This window comes from Bemisia tabaci, chromosome 5 (genome assembly GCF_918797505.1).
Source record: "Bemisia tabaci chromosome 5, PGI_BMITA_v3".
In the NCBI taxonomy this organism is placed as follows: domain Eukaryota; kingdom Metazoa; phylum Arthropoda; class Insecta; order Hemiptera; family Aleyrodidae; genus Bemisia; species Bemisia tabaci.
Window position 1 is genome coordinate 46649072 of NC_092797.1, and position 22040 is coordinate 46671111.

Below are 22040 nucleotides of genomic sequence, written 5' to 3' on the forward strand. Positions count from 1 at the left end.
AGGCACTGACGTTGATTGCTGTTGATTCGGGAACAGTGTGTTTACCTACCACCTCGAGCAAAAGCAAAGATTGGCAAGTGTCAAAAAATTTAGGAAAATTTTATTCAAGTTTTCGCAAGATGTGACATTTGCTTTTGGAGTTTCCTTTTTTTATCCAGGTCTCCGGACAAACCTCGTGCATCTATGAACCTTGTACTTTTTAACAAAGTTAATTCCAAAGTAAGTTCTCCATATTAACCTCATTCACTGTTACAGGTTGTTGAGTTGCGATCGAGTTCCTCACTTATTATTTCTGGAGTTCATTGAAATTCTTTTAAAATTTCTTTAAACTTCTTTTGCGTACTATCTCGCTCCAATAATGAGCTCTCCCTGTCCTATTTAAATTTTTAATTCTCCAGCCTGCTGAGACTAAGACAGCTAGTTTCACGCCATTTCATTGAATCAATGAAACTGATAGGAATTTTTGTTTAGATGCCTTCGTACTTACCTCTTTTACTTTCTCCATGCAGTGATCCTAGGAATTTATCAAAACTGGAACTCACCTCAACATTAAATAATCCAAGAATTCACCGCAGCTTTCTTAAGATAGTCAAATAAGAGGTACTAACTGTTCTAAATTTTGGTTGTAAAAAGTTCACGTCTCCCTTATCAGATTTTTTGTTGTCATAATAATACGAAGATCAGTGATTACATTACGGCTAATCAAGAAAATCCTCTAGGTCACAAAAGAGTTAAAACTAGGAGAGAATAAGTACAAAACTTCTTACAATGGATAGTAAATATTCTTTAATCCAGATGTAAGGTATTCAAAATCGAGAATGATTAAAACATATCCCAGCAGAAATGTCATTATTTTACTTATCCAACAAAATTTTAGGAGTAAAATATTAATTGAACAGAGTGAAGTTTTTCCTCCATTTATTGTTCAAAATCGGTCGAGAATCCTAGAAAAATCTTAAATCTCTTGTGGGGCAAATAAAAATTTGCATTCTTGATAAATATGAATAAGTAAAAGAGCCCCAATTGAAAGTTTAACTATTTCCTCCTTTATCATCTTCTTGAACAATGCCTTATTTTATGGTTCAACTTTGCAAGCCCTAATTCTTCAGATCAAATCCTCTGTTAGCTTATCTGATGTCATTTTTAATTGTTTCAGGATCAAGATCTGAAACAAGGCAACATGTACTCTGAATGGGTTTCTCTGAGCGATGCCATTCAGAATGAATGTGGGGATAGCAGAAGTGTCTTGGACAAATTTTCTGTGGGCGATGGCAAGAGTGTAGCAGCATCTGTAGTTAAACAACTGACTTACAATCTTGGCATCACACAACCGCCGGAACCAAGTCTGCTAACAGATGATCGAGAGGTCCAGTGGTGTATGGAGGTGACCTAACTTTTTTCCTTTTTTGAGTAGCCTCTAAATCTAACTTATTTGAAACTGAAAGAAACCTTTCCCTCGGCCCTGAAGGGTCGTCCGTTTTTGCTGAACAGCCATTTCAGGAAGAGAAAATAGTTGAAGTAAGACTGGAAGACTCTAGACTTATCATTTTATCACTATGTCATAAATTTTGCATAGGCTCGCTTTTTCAAACTAAGATGAAGGAACAGTTTCAAAACCTTGGAATGAAACATTTCCATGGCATAATGCTGTCAATGGAGAGAAGAAAATCTTAAAGAGAGTATGCATACTTATCAAGTTTTTCTCAGATATCGGAGTGTCAACTTTGTTTGTAAATTCCCTCATATGGGCAATATTCATGGCAGCGGCTTCTTCAAGCTCACTGACCTGAGGTTAAAAGAATATTATCTTGGAGGGTTTTTGAACTTGCGACACATAAGCTAGGAGTCATTTATTTTTTGTCTGCAAGTGATAGCGCTGCCATTGTCCAATAACAATTGAAAATGGCAGCAGACACTGCTGTAGCTATACTTGAATATGCGCAATAGTCTACTGCTCTTGAAAGTCAAAATTAAACGACTGCTAACTTATCGTGTGCGTCTTCTACCTACTTTGATGAGAACTCGAAAATTGCCCCAAACATAACCAAAGCCTTAACCTTTTTTCATTGTTTTTTTTTTTTTTTTTTTTTTTTTTTTTTTTTTTTTTTTTTTTTTTTTTATAAGCAGCTTATCAATAACTTTTTAAGTCTACCCATCACCAATGGGATTTTAAATGTTGCTCTGATTTAATAGGTCATTTGTCATGGACTTAGTCTACCTCTGAATGAGCCGGACGTGATTAGAGATTGCGTCAATGTATATTGTGACTGGTTATCAGCCCTTCATCCAAAACCAAAAATCAGTGTTCCAAGACCGATTTGTGAAGATCCCAACATGTATGCCAGACGGATCATCTCTCACTTTCACAATTTGTTCGTCCCCCGCAAAGGAGAAGGTATTTTTTATTTTATTTTAGTGTGTCATCTTTTCATCTTATCTTTCATCAGATCTCTGTCTCTATACCAACATAGTCACCTAAATATAATGCTTCAATTGTGATTCTAAGTGAGCAGATTAGCATTTTTACATCCAGTTTAAACAGGTGTCTTGATGATCTCTCAGGAAAATTTCCTGAGGAAAGGCTCTAAGAAAGACCAAAAATTTTGCTGCTGCCTGTAAGATTTTTAGAAATTTATTCAAAAAAATAAATACAAAAGAAGAGGGGAAAAAATGAACAACCTATTGAATTAAAGTAACAAAATATTACCAATTTTTTTCCTCTTCTGATAAATCAAAAGTCTTTCACTCCCTCTCAAAATACTTGCTGTCGTGTTTGAAGACATAGGTATGAGCGTTCTTTTCATTTTGAAGAAATGTTATCTGAATTCTCCTTTTCCAACGTTTTTGAAGCAAACATGTGCCTAAAATACGAGGACTTAGTCTCAGTTTTTCAGATATCTACACTCCTAAAAGCCACTTTCACAGCGCTATCTGGCCAGGGTGTCTAGCACCAGAATTTTCCCGATTTTCCTGATTCTCTTAGGATTTAAGGAAAAATCCGTTGTAAAATCAGGATTTAAAAAAAGTTGGCAGTCCGATCGGATTTTTTTATGCTTTCATATACGTTTAGCAGAAATTTTAATTTTTCTCTGAAAAAAATCAGGATTCGGAAAAATTATGAAATCAGGATTTAGCATTAATAAATCAGGAAAAATCAGGACTTCCCAAAATGAAAAAAAAAACTAGACACTCTACTGGTGCTCTTTGATGCTTAACTGCCACTGTAGCACACGCACCACAGGATGAAATGAGAGAGTGCCAACGTCCCAAAGGGCTGTGGAAGAGCAGTTTTAGCTGATCCAAAAAGTAAAACCAGAGAAGATTGAGCATTATTTTCTCTGTTACCTATCTTTTTTCCCCTCTTATGTGATTCAGTTTCAATGGCTTATATATTGGTTGGATGGCATTTTGCATTAAGGAACTATCTTTTACTTCTGGCTTTTTAAAAAAAACAATGTACAAGGGGTATTCGTAAAGTAAGTTAATATTTGTCATATCTTCTAAACTAATAAAAATAATTTAAATCTGTAAAGAGTTTGTGAATTGCCATACTCTCAGCTTTCTAAAAAGTTTCAGTTTTTTAAATTTGGTCTTTTGAGTGCCGAGTGACATCAGTTTTCCCACACCCGTCCCTCACCACCGCGTGTCCAAAATTGACGCGCGCTGGGGAGGTCACAAGACGGTAGCATGCGGCTTCATCCTGTAAATTGTTAAAATGGAATTTTTTGTTTAAAATTTAAAATTTCCATGTTTGTGAAGATCTGGCTTTACTTTTCCACGTAATCCCCATCTCGTTGGACACATTTTACATACCATGACAAGAGCTTTTTTATTCCATCAGCATAAAACTGGCGATTCCGTTTTTGCAACCACTTTTGTACAGCTTCTTTCACCTCATCGTCGTCCACGGAACTTTTTTCGCCAAAACTCTTCTGTAGTTCAGATAATAAGTGATAAATCACGTGGGGTGAGATCCTGAGAATAAGGAGGACGTGGGAAAGGTCTCATTTTAAGGAGGTCAACAACTGATTGGCCACATGAGCTGTATGGGGCCTAGCATTGCCATGAAGCAGCATCACTTGACGATACAAAAGGCCAAGGTCTTTTCTTTTGAATGCTGATTTGTGAGCCTTTAATGACATCACATTTTCTGTTTGCATCAATATTTGTGCTTCTTTCTAAGAAATAAATGAGTAACACTCATCGAGCACCCCTAAAGACGCGCGTCAATTTTGGACACGCGGTGGTGAGAGACGGGTGTGGGAAAACTGATGTCACTCGGCACTCAAAAGACCAAATTTAAAAAACTGAAGCTTTTTAGAAAGCTGAAAGTATGGCAATTCACAAACTCTTTACAGATTTAAATTATCTTTATTAATTTAGAAGACATGACAAATATTAACTTACTTTACGAATACCCCTCGTTTATAAGTACCATTAGTTCCCCTATGCAGATAAGTGCTTTTATAGATGAACCCAAAATTCTACATAGTTCTTTATTGCAAAAGGAAGTTTGACTTCTGTGGTTGCACTAGCCTACCAGACATTCTTTGACAAGGATAAGGAGGCTGGTTATTATATTGAGATTCAGGTGATAAATCAATAAAACCTGACTCGTTTTTTCTCAACCAAGTGTTTATATCTTTATTGAACTTTATTTCAAGTCTGGCCTTTTTTGTATCAGGACAATTTGGGTAAGTCTCACCAATGGAAATGGTAGTTTTTCAGAGTTTTCTGTGGTCTGGAAAATATGCAAAGTAAGGGAATCCGTGGGAAAAGTTTGGGACTTTTGTAACTTGTGTGTCAGCCGATGCTAGTCAAGAGAGGGTGAACAACCTCCTAGTGCCTTTTTCTATAATTTGAATCTCTACAAGTTAGGGGTTTTATTCAAAGTAAAGCAATGGTTAACATAAAGAAAAGAAAACGAAAAAATCCAATCGTAAGTTTTTTTTTGAGGTTAGAGAAAGTCATGGAATTCGGGAATGGAGTCAGGGAAAAGCAAAGAAAGTCAGGAATTCCGATATTTTGGCAATTGGATTATGAAGATTTTTTGAAAATCCTGTTTTATATATTTCATTTTTCCATGGAACCACCTCATATTAATTCAATTACCCAGAAGAAAATCACAGAAGCCCTTAAATGGAGAGTTTCATTTTGGATAAAAAGCAATGAGCCAGAAGAATAGGGCGTAAGTGTACAAAAACTTGATTTTCAGGGTGATTCGGGGTGTCAAAATCGAAAATGCAATTTTTGCAAGGATACCATAAAATGCATCATAGTTAAGTACGAAAACAATAAGTGTGTTACTTTTCACAATAAAAACTGTGTAACACTTTTATGCAAAGAAACTAGTGAAGCAAGCAACCCTATATAGACTGTAATCAGCTTAAAAGGCAGCTTCAAAAACTGTGGAAGCTGCCTTAAAAATCTTCAGGAAAAGACTTTTTACAAACCTGATTCCTACAAACTTAATCAAATTCATCTATCTTTTTTAACCAGGTGCTGATACAATCAATAGACAGGCTGTTCTGTGTCATCGAGTCTTGCGAACATTACAGCATCTCGCCCAAGTTTCCTCCTCTCTGGATCGAGAAACGTGGGAGGCTCTCTTAATCTTCTTACTTTCAATCAACAACACTCTGCTCGCTCCTCCAACAGTTAAAGGTTTGTCATCTAAATTCAAAAACTTGTGTGGAAATTAAATGTCACCTCAGTCTACAAATCTTTTTAATTAACGTATAAGTGTACCGAAGGAAAGCACAGGTACTTCCTCAAGTATTTATCATATCAACGATGATACTCCAGGAAAGCGTATCTCGTTTGCAGAGTTTCAAAATCTCTGCTTTCGGGTCATAACGTGAGAGCAGATTCAACCAACTTTTGCTTGAAATTTTCACAGAATATCCATTACATAGAGAGAAAAAATCAAGGAAGTTTTCTAGTACATATGACTAGAAACTTGCAAACCATTACAACCTGAAAGTATGCATTTGCGCAGTTTCACCGTCCATATTCATTCTGATTCATGATTTTTTCGAATTTTACTTAGAAAATTTACCAAAAATTAAATCTATAAGAAATTAGTACTTTTCACAAAAGTTAAATTGCCAAGTTTTGGGTCAATAGTATCAGTTGAAAAATTGACCCTCTCTAAGTCAAGATAATAGGAGGATATTACCCCTCTCCGCAACTCTCTACTTGGTCTCAAAATTGACAAACGGTCTCTGGAAAAGCATAAGACTAACCCTGCCCTATCACCCCAGCCAACCATTGCCTGATACCATCAAACTCCGGTCACCTGCCCGGGAATCAAAATCTGGACCTTCTGTTCATGGGGTCAGCGCTACAATTACTACACACAGGAGACTGATGAAACCTGTAACTAATTTCAACCCAAGTTGACATCAAAAAATCTGAATCACCTCATCCTAAGCATTCAAAAAGGGGAGGCAAGTGGAAGCAAAAAAAAAGAAAAAGAACGAAAGTTTTCTTCAGAAAGTGAGGAAAGGGGAGTAGTTGCCTCTCTTTTTGATCCTTTTTTATCACGTGTTCGAAAAATAATGCAAAATCATTCTAATTAAATACTTGACTATTCTATTTTTTTTTTTTTTTTTCTAAATATTTTCCCTCATGAATTTTATCCTCTCAGATGATGTTGGAGACCAACTTTGCGAACGTGTGTTAAGCGTCTTATTAGAAGTTTGGCTGATTGCCTGCGTACGTTGCTTTCCTTCACCGCCTTTGTGGAAGACACTCCGAGAGATGGCCATGATGTGGCGTCACCGAACGCCTCTCATCGAGCAGTGGAATCGGGTCAACCTCATTCTCACTGCAAGGCTTTTAGATTTTATGTATGGACCCTCGTTCCCAGAGCTGAAAATGAGTAAGTGCAAAATTTTCTGTTCCTGCTTTGTCGAGCATTAGTGCGAGATCAACAAGAGACTCTTTCATCAAGTGATTTTCCACTGTAATTTCAATTTTTTAACTCAGTATCAGTGTGAATTGGATGTATCAGGCTCCTCACATATGTATTTTTTTTCTTTTATTCATTGCTTCATTAATTATTTTTACGCCCAAATTGGGTTTGTCGGCACGAGTCGCTTCAACACTGCTAGGTTTTCGGCTAACATGCGCTAGAGTTCATTTTAAAAGTGAAATTCTCATTTTAGAGGAAAAAATTCATCCAAGCAAAATTTCTCTCATAGAGAACTGCGCAACTTTCATTATGACTATCATGAATAATTTGCTCACGTCATGGCGGTAGGTTTGCTTGCGGCTGTTGCCGCATGCCCAAACCTTAGACTGGTTTTCAAGACCTCTTTAAGCTTGGAATAGGAAAATCAAGAGGCTGTGCTCCACTGATGATGGGTCCCATCAGACCTAAAAAGCGTCTGCAGTAGCCACCTCAGGGCTGCCACAGCCAGAGAATATGGGGAAATGTCAGGGAAAAATTGTCGGGTCACCTTTATTTCCTGTCTACATTAGGTCCAATGTTTCAAAAACACATTTTGCCTGAAAACTTTTTTAATAATGTCCTATTAACCATCTGGCATATGTTCAATTGTCAGGGAATTTCACCAGAATGTGTCTGGGAAATGAGGGAAGTGTCAGAGAATTTCATTTTCTAAAGTCTGTAGCAACCCTGCATCCTAATTGGTCATAACTAGTGTCTCGTGTTATCATGTTTTTGTACTAATCAGTTCATCATTTTATAAACGTGGACTTGTCTGCTCTATCAGGTGAGGAAGATATGCAGTTAATTCCCAGTGAAATGTCGAATGACTGCATTGCTCAGAGCTGGTATCGTTTTTTACACACGATTGGTAATCCTGTGGACCTCTGTCGACCCCACGTCATAAGTCAAACACGCATGTTCCTTCAATACGCTCTCACTAATAATAACTCTGACCCAACTTTACATCCTTGTCTGTCCGTTCTGCCCATCAATTTCCTGAAAGCCATAAAAGGGATAGCCAGTCAAGTCGATGCTTTTCTAGGTAAGTAAGACGGGTTCACATCTGTGTAACCGAGTTTGTCTCTAATTTATTTTATGATACTCTATTAGAGCTATAAGTCTATCAGGCATGTGTCCGAGAAATCATACATTTAATGAGTCAATTTGTGCACATCTTGTATATCTTCCGCTGTAAAGTCTGCATTTTCATGCTTTCATCTCCACCAGCACTACGGTTTGCCAACTAAGCCAAAGATAAAGCAACCAAATGGCTTTAAGCAGCTGTCTTCCACTTTTTCTCTCTTCTGAACCAACAGACTAGTTTTCTGTAGAAGATGTATTCTATGTATTTATTTATTCTGTAAAACTATCTTTGTTTAATTGGTACCACTCTTTGTCACATTTTACTCTTCTGTCATTCTTTTCCATTTCTCCCTGTTAAGGTGTGATTATAAGAGTTTTTATTGGCATATTTAAAGTACAGACATCTGGACGCTGCTCACTTTTAAACCTCAGACGGCTCAGTTTCTTGAAATTTTCAATTCTATTAATTTCTTGTCTCTGCTTGAAGCATGAGAAGAAAAGAAACCATAGATATGACTCAAATTTGGGAAGTAACAGAATATCAGAATAGTCCTGGATGTGCCCACATGGGGTAAATAAAAAATACCAAAAATTACAATCGGTGTTACAAAATGAACTTCAATGAGTTTGACAGGAAAGAGTGTTCAATAGGGTGGCCCTTATTTTGGACTTTTTGGAATTTAATGAGCAGCACCCCCTAGATTGGTTCTATTTGATGTAAAAACACTGTAAAAAAAATTTGAGGCCTTTACGTCAAGGGTAAATGGTGCCGAAAACAGGGAAAAGATGCAGCGCGTAAAACTGAAGAAGCGCATTTTCACGCTTTTCGCCGATTTGACTGCCGTTTTTAAGGGAGTTGTAGATGCTCAACACCCATTATTGATGGTGTTTCTAACACAACTTTTTGCGTAGATTTAGGATATTTTAACAGATTTGGCCTCAGGTAATTACCTACCCCCCTTACGGTAGGCTAAAGTGGCCCCAAAACGTCATTTAAGCTCCCGAAATCGCTTTTTTCCGAAGTTCGGCGCTTGTTACGGGCAAATGCAAAGGCTTCAAGAACTATAATTTTCTTGTATGTGGTACAACTTATTCCGTAGATTAAGTATATTTTAACATATTTGACCTCAGGCAATTACCCCTCCCCCCTCCCTCGCCCTGCGCACAGTAGGTTGAGGGGGCACTGAAACGCGATTCAAGCTCCTGGAATCAGATTATTTCAAAGTTAGGCGCTCGTTACTTGCAATTTAAAAGACTGGAAGAAGCATAATGTTCCTCCACGTATAAAATAACTTTCATACAATGACTTTGGTTAGTCCGCTCTACAGTTTCATCCGTAAAGTTGATTTTTTAACATTGGGAAAAGCTTTCCGATAATCGCTAACAACCTGAAGAATCCGTTGCCGCTCTTCGTCCGATTTCGTGAGTTTCTGGCTGTACTCTTCAAACAATTAAACGCCGCGTTCGGCTGTGTCGTTGACAACCTTGATTTTTTTCACAATTTCGCGATTTTTGAGGTACTGAGGATTTTCTAGCCATGTTGATGGATCTTCTTTAAGAAAGTTTGACGAGAGATGGAATCGCTCAAACAATTTATATGACGAACAAGAAATAAAATTGGAAACATCTTTTCCTGAAATGTCTTCTGCTGATTGTAGTTTTGTTTTCTTCTCACCATCTTCGAGAGGGTTTTATTTAGATAAAGCAGTTACCATTTTCCGTTTGCACTCAACAGAAATATCTCTGTCAAAGAAAGAAAACGCTGCAGCTTCAGGGATCAGGTACCACAAATGGCTCATGAGATTTGATACCGTAGCTACAGAGATTACCGAATCGATTTTTCTATAATTTGATAGAATTTGCAAGAACTCGATGTCATGTTGGGGAGCTTTCACTGAGCGCGTTGAGGTAAACCCGCAATTTTGATGTAAACTTTCACGATAAAAACACAGACATCAAAGATACCCTTGAGCTCTGATTCGCTAAGCTCAAATTGTCCTCTAAAGAGGTAAATTTTGAGTGAATAAATCGCTTTCATCATCCAGCGCGCGTGGTGAAAAGCACCTGGTGCGCATATTACCGGATTGGAGCCAAATTCTCCTAGGAAATATTTTGCTAAAATTGATTGAATTTTGATACCGTGTGTAGCTACAAAAGCTACGGTATCAAATCTCATGAGCCATTTGTGGTACCTGATCCTTGAAGCTGTAGCGTTTTCTTTCTTTGACAGAGATATTTCTGTTGAGTGCAAACGGAAAATGGTAACTGCTTTATCTAAAGAAAACCCTCTCGAAGATGGAGAGAAGAAAACAAAACTACAATCAGCAGAAGACATTTCAGGAAAAGATGTTTCCAATTTTATTTCTTGTTCGTCATATAAATTGTTTGAGCGATTCCATCTCTCGTCTAACTTTCTTAAAGACGATCCATCAACATGGCTGGAAAATTAGCGATTATCGGAAAGCTTTTCCCAATGTTAAAAAAATCAACTTTACGGAAGAAACTGTAGAGCGGACTAACCAGTCATTGTAAGTTTTTTTTACACCCTTCCTCAGTATTTTTCTTAAAATTTGTGCATTTGAAAGTTATTTTATACATGGAGGAACCTTATGCTTCTTCCAGTCTTTTAAATTGCAAGTAACGAGCGCCTAACTTTGAAATAATCTGATTCCAGGAGCTTGAATCGCGTTTCAGTGCTCCCTCAACCTACTGTGCGCAGGGCGGGGGAGGGGGGAGGGGTAATTGCCTGAGGTCAAACATGTTAAAATATACTTAATCTACGGAATAAGTTGTACCACATACAAGAAAATTATAGTTCTTGAAGCCTTTGCATTTGCCCGTAACAAGCGCCGAACTTCGGAAAAAAGCGATTTCGGGAGCTTAAATGACGTTTTGGGGCCACTTTAGCCTACCGTAAGGGGGGTAGGTAATTACCTGAGGCCAAATCTGTTAAAATATCCTAAATCTACGCAAAAAGTTGTGTTAGAAACACCATCAATAATGGGTGTTGAGCATCTACAACTCCCTTAAAAACGGTAGTCAAATCGGCGAAAAGCGTGAAAATGCGCTTCTTCAGTTTTACGCGCTGCATCTTTCCCCTGTTTTCGGCACCATTTACCCTTGACGTAAAGGCCTCAAATTTTTTTACAGTGTTTTTACATCAAATAGAACCAATCTAGGGGGTGCTGCTCATTAAATTCCAAAAAGTCCAAAATAAGGGCCACCCTAGTGTTCAACCTAGGCAGGTGCATTTGAAATATTTTGCCGGGGTCTTACTGCGAGACTTGAATTGGTTTTGCTCTTATTTGAGGACATCAGCAAGCCAAATTTAGACAAATCCTACCTTACCATTCAACATGCCCTAGCCAGTATTGAATAACCACCGTGGATACAATGTGAGGCGTGGTTCCAGAGTTCATCCTTGCGCCATTTGCCATTATTGCTGAACAATACTCAAGATATTTCTGACTTTGATTTACCCCTGAAATATCGCCAATCCAGCACTAGTCTAACATTCTATGGCATCGTTTACTTCTTCTTTTCATTGGCTTCTTGGCCTTAAATTTAGTTCTATGTTTAGTTGGTAAACCTATTTCTTAAACCGAATCTATTGTAAACACAACACATATCAGATTTTCATGGTAGATTGTTTTTCAACCTTGCAGGTATTCAGCTCTTTCTATATTTTCATCTTGGTTCACTCCTTGTGATATTAGTGAATTTTTTCAAAACGCACCGTACAAAGTATGCACTTTTTACTAGAATTAGTCCCAAGCAACTTGGGGGTAGCTCTCTACTGCTGATAAATTAATGCCTTCTCTAATCACTATTAGCAACCAATGGTTGTAATTGAACTCAAATTACATGTAATTGAGGACAAATTACAGATTAGAAGATTCTGAATAGCATGAACTATGTTAGATTATGGTTCTCATCGGGGAGCTCAAAGGTATAATTTCCCGAAAATTGCAAAAGAATGACTTGCTGTGGGGGTCAGGGGGGGGGGGGGGGCAATCCCCCTTGACTTCTCAACTCCCTAAGCTACACCTCTGTTTTGATCACATTTTATTTTTTCTTTAAGTCACTATGTAAGAAATAATAGATAATGCCTTCATGCCCCCGGGCTTTTTTATGAAACTTACCTGAATTATTCAATATGGTTTTCTTACAGAGTCAGTTACATGTTTTGATCAATTACTTGGATAGATTTTTTTTTTTTGGGGGGGGGGAGGGAGGGGGCACCAAATGTTAATTTTTCACATTAATTTGTTTGTATGATTCAGGCTGATTGAACTTCTAGCCCTGCAATAATGGGCTCCAAAAATTAATCACTTAATAGAAGCGGTTGTGAGTTTAACCAAGCTTCTAACAATAGCTAGCAACTAGTTTGACTAAAATTTCTCATGCCCTGTGCCGCAAAATTGATCATTAAACCTGTATCTAAGTGTGAAAAATGCGTATCTCAATTGCAATGTTTAAGAATCTCCCATTATGTTTTATTTTTTTCCATGAAAATTTAATCAAAATGTCTCCTTTCAATTTTGATTGATTTTTTTTAGAATGACTCAAGAAAATTCATAGAAAATTTCAAAAGGAACTGTCCGTTCATTTTTCTTCAAACAATGAAACATAATCAAGACTTACAATGTTGCAATCCAATATATGGATTTTTCAACTTTAGCTATCAAATGTTCTTATGTAAATCTAATTTCTCTTTCTTTTTCCTTTCTTTTCTGGTGCTTGGTTTTACTATTGTCTTTGTCTGGACTCAGGAATTCCTTCTACTGTCGTTTGGGAAGTCCCCTCTTCGGTAGCCGAGAAGGTGAAGCCCCCTACATTCTCTCCTACTCCCCCCTCTCAGCGACGTATCTCAAAAAGTTTTAGCGTTTCTTCTTCTGCAGTGACAAAGGGTAGGCATGGTTCTTTTTCTAATTTCTAGTATTTATGCCTAAATTTAGTGAAAGAAAATTTCTTCTCATCTCTTTCACAAATCAAATCTTTGGTAGGTTACATGAAGGTAGGGTTATTATAGAATGAGTCTGTTGCAAACTTCAACTAGAGTGAAGCCAAGATTTATTTATTTTGAAAACTGGCTCAAAAATCATGATGAGCGCTTTGACAAAGAATATATCTCCTTACCTCTCAATTTTCATGAGACATTCACACATTATTGAGCTTCCTCGTTCAAGATGTATACCGCACCGAAGACATAATTTAACTCAGATACAAATCTCAAAATAATTGCTGCAATCTGAGGCAGTTTCTTCTTTAAAAACAAACAAAATACATACTTTCTCTCTTCTTAGAAACTGTATCAATTGAACAGCAGCAGAGCAAAGATGTTGGACAGGAGGTGTCTGCTATGCTTCTTGTTCTTATTAAGAAACTATGTCATTTGATGACAGCTATTTTAAGTTTTGTAAGGAATTGTGAGATTTGAGTCCTTCATCTGTATCTTTGTACTTGCTGTAGGTTACTTTTCGAAGCAGTAAGTCCAAAAATGCGTGAATTTCTTATGTAGATTCTGGGGGAAGCAGTAAAGTTCAGACAGGCCGTTAGACAATTCCGACTGAAAATTTCCATGCTCTCTTGACATACTTTGATATCTTGAGTTGCTCTTAATTTTTAACTAACCTTATTTTGTATGGTTGATTCTATCAGCATGAGAATTTTGAATGAACCAACACATTTTAGATTTTTACCTAACCTCATCTGCAGTGAACCAATGAATCTGAATGGCAGGGACATTATTGTGAAAAAGATTTCTTGTCTTTTAAAATCTTGCAGGAGGTTTATCTGCAAGTTCTTCTCTTTTTCTGTAAACGTTTCTTTACCTTCGATTGTTGCTTGTAATTTTCAGAAGTTTAAAAATATTCATTTTTTAGAAATACAAATGAACAATAGATTTTATTTGTATATGAGGCTACCTGTCTGAATAGAAACTGATTGCTTTACAAGAATTTAAACGGATGAATTCCAGTGTAACCATTTTGTAACGGAATTCTCTTGCCTCCGTCCTCTTCTCTATCAAATTGGAAAAACATTTCTATAAATGGGTTCTTTAAACCCTATTTTTCAGAGTATCATCTGGGGTACCTTTATACATACCTTCACCTACTTTCTCACTTCTTCTTCGTAATTGCCACTAATATTTACCTCTCTGCTTAACAGGTATTCCTAAAGCATCATTAATTGGAATAACATCTAGTCGTCTCCCAAATTCAGGGCATCCATCCACTCCAACAAACTCTGGACCATCATCTACCTCTAGTTTAAGCTGTAAGTTATCATCAGCATATTTTTTTGCTCAAAGTTTTTATGCAAATGGAACCACTAATGCTAACAAACTCAAAAAATTCAATTGCCTTCGTTTTCAGCCGAAAAATCCAACAGATTACCTTCATTATTAATAATACTTTGCAACAGCTTGTCGCAAAGTATTATTAGAACAAAACAGTTGCTCCTTCAGCATAATTGCTGAAAAATTTTAATGAGTACATCGGTGGCAACAAGCTCAAAACATTCACTGTTTTGTGACATAGTTTGAAATTTACTTAACGTCTCTTTCTAGTTTCTAAAATCGCCAGAAATAGTCATTCTTTCTTGCAAAATGTAGTTAAACTCTACTTTTGATTATCGTGTATCATGTAAACTTCACTTTAGTATTCTATTTTACATCGAATATATTAGATTATGCAGAAGAATCTTCCTGGAAGGTAGAAAAAAATGTATGTGTTTTACAACTAAGGTTTCTTTACAAATCCTAAACATCTTGGAACCTAACTTTCATTTCCTTCATCCACAGCCATGTCCTCAATCGGTCCAGAGGCCCGAAGCCTGTTGGCCTCCGCTCGCCCCAAGTGCAATAGTATTCTGAGATTGTTCGGTGAATGGTTATTTGAAGCTGCGCAAATTGGATCTGATCTATATAAAACTAAACTCAGCAACATGAGTAAGCCCTGAATCTTTTCATAGTCTTACTTTAACTCTCTTAGATTTATTCATTAATTAATTTTGGCTGGAACATGCAAAATTCGTAACTTCAAATAATTTTAAATATCCCTGAAATTCATCCTCCGGGGTCGAAAATCGACGTATCAAGTATTCATATCAGGTCCTTTAAGGAAACAAGACAAAATTTCAAGCTTGTTGCTGTTATACCATTAATTTATTGCTGTCAAAATAACAAAAATTGTAAGAGAGCAAAGATCAGGAAAATATGAGGTTATTTTTCGTTTAACAGCACAATATTACAAAAATAAATAAGGTAACAAAACTGACAAAGTCATAAATTACAGTACGAAATAAGTTTCAAGTTGGCCTCACTACTCTTATGAATAAGTCCGAGAATGCGATTTGATGTGATGATATTGAATATCGTGAACATTAATGCCAAGTCAACTGACAGCTCAGAGTCATTGCTGTAAGTCAATGGGTCAATCGATTCCATCGTTATTTTACCTTTAGGTACTACCAAGCACAGAAAATAGTGTTCATGTACTTAAGTATGATAAGCTAAATTTTTATGCGACTGAAGTATTGGAGATTTTGTAGGGTTGACACCCGAGTTGGCATGAATGATGGTCCATATCTAGGAGAGGTACAGAAGGAAACCCAGTCTTACTTTCAACATTTTTTAAAAGACTGTCATCTCAATTTTCAATACTATTCATCCAAACTGTGTAAATTACCGATGGAAAAAATTATCCGTGTTTTATTTTTCTTACATTACCAAAAGCATATTGATAGCTAAGGAACAATATTGCCTATCCGCCAACTAAAAATTTTCAGGACAAAAAAAAATTCGCTATTTTTTAGGTCAGATTTTTAATTTTTGTGTACATTACAGCGTAATTGTAGCGCTCTCATGCGGAATTAGAAAAAACTTAAAACATTTGCTTGCCTATTTGATACTGTAGAATGCCCTAAAGTCGCTAACTCATTTTTACATAAACTGTCTGTTAGGCGGTGCTGTTCCCTAGGCTGCGATATGTAGGTATGATGTATGAGCAAACCACTGGTTGTTCCTCTTTCCTAGACAATTTTCACTCATTTTCATACCTTATTTTCTCTCTTTGATCTTCAGAAAATAGCAGCTCTTCGAAAAGGCCAAGTTCAGTCATGATAGCAGAAACAGCCAGTATCAGCAGCAGTGGATCCACACGCAAAGGCAGCGGTAGCCTCAATCTGTCCCAGCCAAACTCTTTAACGGAAGAACTAGACATTCCAGCAAATCTGACGTCTGATCGCTACCAGTCAGGGCGTGCCGAAGCTCTTGGCGCATTGTGTCGAATTTTCTGCTCCAAGAAAACCGGAGAGGAAGTCCATCCTCTATACTTAGCCAAATTTTATATTGCACTTCAACAAGGCCTTAGAATAAGTGATGTAAGTTATATCATTTCAATTTTTGTGTTCTTTGACCTTGCAGTCATTTTTCAAGTTTGATTTTTATTGTCTGTAAAATTATCTATACCTAGTAGCTTTTAAGGTAGGCTTTTTAACTAATCTGTTCTCTTCCGCTATGTATTTTGGTAACCTTTTGGGTAGCTTTGGAGCTCCAAATCCACTAAATCATTAGATGCCATGTGTGAAATGGCCTAAATATCCAGCTATGACTCTCCAAAAAAAAATAAAACATAATCGGAGATTTTAAAACGTTGCAATTGAGATACACTTTTTTTGGTTTTAGCCTCCTTTGTAGGGAAGATTGTATTTGACAGGTACCTTTACCAAAGGATCAGGAGAACATCAAAATTCCTCGAATGGAAGATCGAAGATTTTTTTCCCCTTATTATCTTCAAGACAGGATTGTATGTTTCAAAATGTACCTTTGTAAAGAGTCAATAAAATATTTAATTCATGAATTTACTTGTCAACAAAGCACAGTTTTCTTTCAAAACACACATATCATTCCTCTCATAATTTCAACCTGGCTGATTTTTCTGAACACAGAGATAGCATTTTTTAGCCTTCAACACAATAGCCTTTTCTGTTTCAATTTTTTGCTTGGTTAACTTACTTTTGCCTACCTTTTGGTTTTACAGAATCGTGAGTGTGATGAAACTTTAGCCTGCGCTCTTTTAAATTCATCAGACCTTCTTCGTTTGGACCTGGACGGAGTGCATCTCTTAGTCCCATTCATCATCGACGCTTTAGAAATAGTTTTACCTGAAAAGGAGCTCAAAATCAAGTAAGCATAATAATTTCCAAAAGGCAGTTTTACTTTCCTCAGAAAATTATCCTCACCAAGCCGTCTTATCACTCGGCCTGGTGATGATTAGCACAGCCTTGTGAGCATCGGAGTTTGAGCCTCAGGATGGGTGGCAGGAAAGCAGAGAGTGGCCATAACGGACTGGAAGGGAAGGGCACGAGTAGCGCGGCACAATGATGCGGCCGGTGAAACCTCAATTTACGCACATAAAACAGTGAATATCTAGAAAACCGCACTTGGGATCTCTTTCGGCCCATGAGTGCTTTTGATCAAAAAGACTAGCCGAGAAACATATCCATGTTTCATCAGATTTAACCAGGGGGGGGGGGACGGATTTCCTATAAGCCTTTTGCTAGCCACCCTGCAAATTCAATTATTTTATTTATACAATTTTTCTTTCTCTAAATTTTAATTGAACGTTAATTTGTTTGTTTCAGATCTACCATTTCTAAAAATGAACTACGGAGGGCATCAATTAATCTTTTGTTGTCAATGTTAGTTCTTCCTCTTCATTTTCAGGTGAATATAGTCAAATTTTTCAATTCCACGTCATTGTGAAAGTAGAGGGAGGAGGGTTTGGCTTTTCAAGCTGATAAACTTTTGGTGTATGCTTGTGGCTGCTCAAGATAACAGCCGGTATCTCTTAAGCACGCAGGCACGGACGAGGAACAGTAGATTTAGAGCTAAAGTCAGAATAAACTGTGGCATTAGCCTGCGATTTACAAATCAATTAACTTTTCATCTCTCAAATTATTTTTCTATTTCCCTGTAAAAGCCACCCTTACATGCACACACCAGGAGTTCTATAATCTAAAACTGTGCTTGCTGCACTATGAAATGCGCCAATCTTGGTATAGTGGATATCTCGGGCTCCTAAATTCTTTTTAGGAGAGAAAAACGTCATCTGTTCTTTGTTACAGTAGCAGCATCAGTTCTGGAAGAGAGATGACCACCCAAAAACAAAATGTCTTAATTATTGGATATTATATGAATGAATTGCTGAATCATTACTGAAATACCTTTTGCTTAAAAATGAAACTTACATTTCTTGGATTTTCAGAATATGGTGATCAAAGAATTAAACTCGACTGTGATAGGACGAAGTCCATTAAGATTTATTCAATTGAAGCCCAGACTGATGAACCTTCTGATCAATGCCTTACAAGTGGAAAAAGATCCTCAGAACACTCAAATGCTCCTAGGTAAACTGATTATTCTATATTTTCCTTCTCTCTCTCTCTCTCCACAATAAGAAGAATCCTTGCTAATTGAAATACCATACTGTAGTGGGTACCTGATACCGCCCCATGTAGAACTGCTTTGACCAGGTGATAACGCCCAGTGTGGCAATTTAATGTAATGGTTGATGCCGGTCATTTGCCATGCCTGATCATAACCACCTCTCAAGAATAATTATCACAGTCCCAGACCTTATTAATGGAGATAATTCCTCTTTTCTGCCGTGTTAAGGAAAAACTCTGTATGAATGTTCGAGAGTTGCCAAATGTCTCTGGATAAAACATATCTTTAAAAGAAAAGTTATGCATATTTTTTCTTGAAATTTTCAGATATCTTCGATTAAATTTCGTAGAAATTTGTTCGAAAAATTTTAAGGAAAATATTCGTCATTTCCCCTGTATATGTATTTTATATTGAAGGAAACATGGCAACATCTGACGGCTCATATGGCGTTCGTCCTTAGCACGGTAGTTCCGGAATGCCCTCTTCTCTTACTCCCATTATCCATGTAGTTGTGTCACAGCTAAAAATTGCTATTGGACCACTGCACAAGGTGTGAATTCAAGCATTCTGATACATGTCTCTCAATTGAAATTTCGCATAAAACTTGACTTGCATGAAGAAAATTATGAGAATCAACTCCTGACTAAAATATTACCGTTTTTTGTGTGCATTTGTCGTGGGAAATTTGGATTCTTCACGTGCACTGTGAAATCAATATATGCTCTGACTATAAGTTTTCATAATATTTTTCAGGTGGGCTGCTTCTTAGTGTCCAAGATTCAGCAATCTTCGAAGATGTAGAGCAGTCTAACCAATTAGATTCAATGGGTGGGAGTGAGACCGCCTCAAATCTTCTTTCCTCCGGTAAAACATTTTGAATATTAATTGACGTCAATTTGATAATTGTGTCCGATTGTTTCAAATTGCTTGTGGTGGGAAAAGTAATTGTAAACCTCCAAACCTGAAAATAACTTGGGTTCTTATGGATGTTTCTGTAATAGAAAATTTGACCTGAAAATTATCATTTTTTACTTATTGAAGGATGCCTGAGTTTTATTTCTGGACCCATATTTTCAAATAGTTTGTTCTGAATTTGATAAAAGTCTAGAACCATAAGAAACTCTGAAAACTGCAGACGTACCAACCATCCTTATCTTAACGTAACTTTTACTCCTAGTAAAACTCAGCATTGGTGGAGCAGAGGATCAGCCAATCTAAAGTTCTTGTATCGTCATAGTTTACTGTGTCTTCTGTGGTATCACTGATCACCTGCCTAAATTAACAGATGCCGCAATCACACGCTGAATGTGGCTTGAATGTGGAAGTCATCGGCCGGATGCCTGAATTTTACGCGCGATGCGCAAAATTCAGCAACGATTCTCAGCAACCATCGGACCAATTTTGAATTTGTTTGAACTATTCGAGTAGATTTAATACACATCTGGATGAAAAGAACTCGAATTTGCTAAATTTCAGCCGTTGGGCGATGACTGTTGACTTCCACATTTAGCTGCTAAATTCAGCGTGTGATTGCGGCAAGAGAAGATATGCACTCCAGTTTAATGCCATGGCAGTCTCTTGTTTTTATGTATTAACTGTTTGTCCAGTATGTTATACGCTTGGCCTATTGTTGTTTGGCTTTTACTTATGATATTTAGAATTTTTTAATTTTTTTTTTATTATTTGTTCTTTTGATTTTTTTATTCCTTTTTTTTGTTGCCTTCTGCTGCAAAAGTTTAATATTTTCTGTTTTTTTTACCGTATCTGTTTTTCTTGGATTTTTCAACCGTGGTCTTATCAGATTCAATGAGCACTTTTAGTTTATCGAGCGATTATCGAAACCACGGCCATGACGGGATGCTTACAGACGGCAGTTTGGATTCGGCCAATTTCATCCTGAGTGACGTAAACGATTATCCGTATTTCCTGACTGCATCAAATAGCAAAAGTAAATATTTTTCTCATCAAAAGTAACTTTTTATCTCTCGCACTCTTCACTCTTTATTCCGTTGTATTTACTAAAAATTATTAGCCTCCAAAACACGGCAAAGTAATTTGTCAGCTGTTATTCCTGAAACTTGGATTTGCGTTCAGACAGTGAACAGATTTCCTATCCTTTTATCATTTTTCTCTAAAGCTCTAAGCTTTCTCTCTAAGCTTTTACTCTGTCAATGAGCTATCGGGTGGTTTAAATTGTGTCTTCTCTGAGACTGAATAGCTGTCTGCCAGCCTCCTATATTTTACTTTCTCCTCTTTTTTGGTTGTTATATACAGTTTTCCTGCTATATTCATGTTCTGTTTGTTTCCTGTTCTTTTTCATTTTTCTCGTCTTTTTCGTCTTTTTTCTTTGCTGACTTGTTCCACAGCCCTTCAAGATTTTTATGCATGAATGAACAATTTATTTATATATTAATTTACTGTATCTATCAATAAGAAACAGGATCCTTGTGTATAGTGGCAAATTTTTCAGATTCACAAATTCTTGCTAACAAGGCGTAAATATGCCCTCGCAGCCTTTGCTCTCACTTAATCAATTTAATTTTTGATGCGAGTAATTAGTGTCTATAAATTTGCAGCTAATTAATTTGCATCAATCATTGAAACTTCAATCAGAAGTGAAAACTCAAGTAGTAGAAATCTGATGCATGTTCCTAAAAATACCCTGATATTTAAAAATTTTACTGTAGTCTGACTATATTTGTCTCTCTCAGTTGAAAATATCAAGCTGTTTGAAAACGCTGTCTCAATTCCTCAACTGATCTTGACTATTTTGTTGTTTTCAGATTTTGCTCATGCCTTATTCCGTCGTGCCACTGATCTCGTTTGCCATTGTTTGATCTATTCTTGGAAGACTGAACTCAATGTCTCGCTAGCTGCTCTTGAGCTCTTGTCTGGACTCGCTCAGACACATATCAAAGAGACAGGTAATCATTGAGTCTTGTCATGCTATCGGCAATAGCGTTAACCTCTAAAGTTGTTGATACTTAACACAAATTGAACTATTGCTAACACAAATTTGTTGTTTAATAAAATAACATTTTACATAGAACATGTTACATTTTCGTTTAAATTTACTGGAATAAAATGATGAAAAACTTTAAAAAGTGTGTAGTAGTATTTTTACGTAAAAAGGAAACAAAGAGTTCTCCTAACTCAAAAATTTTAACAGTTCTTTTAAGAGTTTTCTCCTTGAAATTTATAAGTTCTCCAACTATTTCTATAGCCAATGTTACTTGAATAATGCAATTTTGGGAGCAAAATTAGAAGTTATAAGGTATTTTGAAAGTCTATTCAAAATTTGATAGATGACTTGGATTGAGTGAAGCAAAACTGTCACTTTTATGTCGTGTTATTATTTCAAAATCTCATTTTTTATTTCAATTTTGTGGAAGGAAATCAACCAAAATTATTTTTACCAATTTTATGGAAATAACCTATAAATTGACAAGATAAATAAAACAATTTTAGATCATGGTTGTTGATCGGTTCTTCTCAAAAATGAAAATAGGAAACGATGTTTTGGAACACCACAATGTAGACGCAACAGGT

General features: G+C 36.6%; 1 protein-coding gene across 3 annotated transcripts in view; it reads left to right on the top strand.

Moving 5' to 3' along the window:
• Positions 1-43: 43 nt before the first annotated feature.
• The window catches only part of LOC109031787 (ral GTPase-activating protein subunit beta), a 44660-nt gene continuing 22663 nt past the window's right edge, over positions 44-22040 (top strand). The window contains exons 1-16 of one of the 3 annotated variants that reach the window (XM_019043552.2): positions 44-219; positions 1157-1384; positions 2194-2395; positions 5500-5664; positions 6650-6883; positions 7740-7997; positions 12811-12948; positions 14210-14317; positions 14844-14990; positions 16125-16423; positions 17083-17228; positions 17687-17768; positions 18310-18451; positions 19245-19355; positions 20293-20439; positions 21275-21415. In XM_019043552.2, the coding sequence (XP_018899097.2) occupies positions 184-219; positions 1157-1384; positions 2194-2395; positions 5500-5664; positions 6650-6883; positions 7740-7997; positions 12811-12948; positions 14210-14317; positions 14844-14990; positions 16125-16423; positions 17083-17228; positions 17687-17768; positions 18310-18451; positions 19245-19355; positions 20293-20439; positions 21275-21415 (2584 nt within the window). In that variant the 5' untranslated portion in view covers positions 44-183. The remainder of the gene's footprint in view (positions 220-1156; positions 1385-2193; positions 2396-5499; positions 5665-6649; positions 6884-7739; positions 7998-12810; positions 12949-14209; positions 14318-14843; positions 14991-16124; positions 16424-17082; positions 17229-17686; positions 17769-18309; positions 18452-19244; positions 19356-20292; positions 20440-21274; positions 21416-22040) is intronic. The other 2 variants (XM_072300832.1, XM_072300831.1) reach the window with 2 other exon arrangements.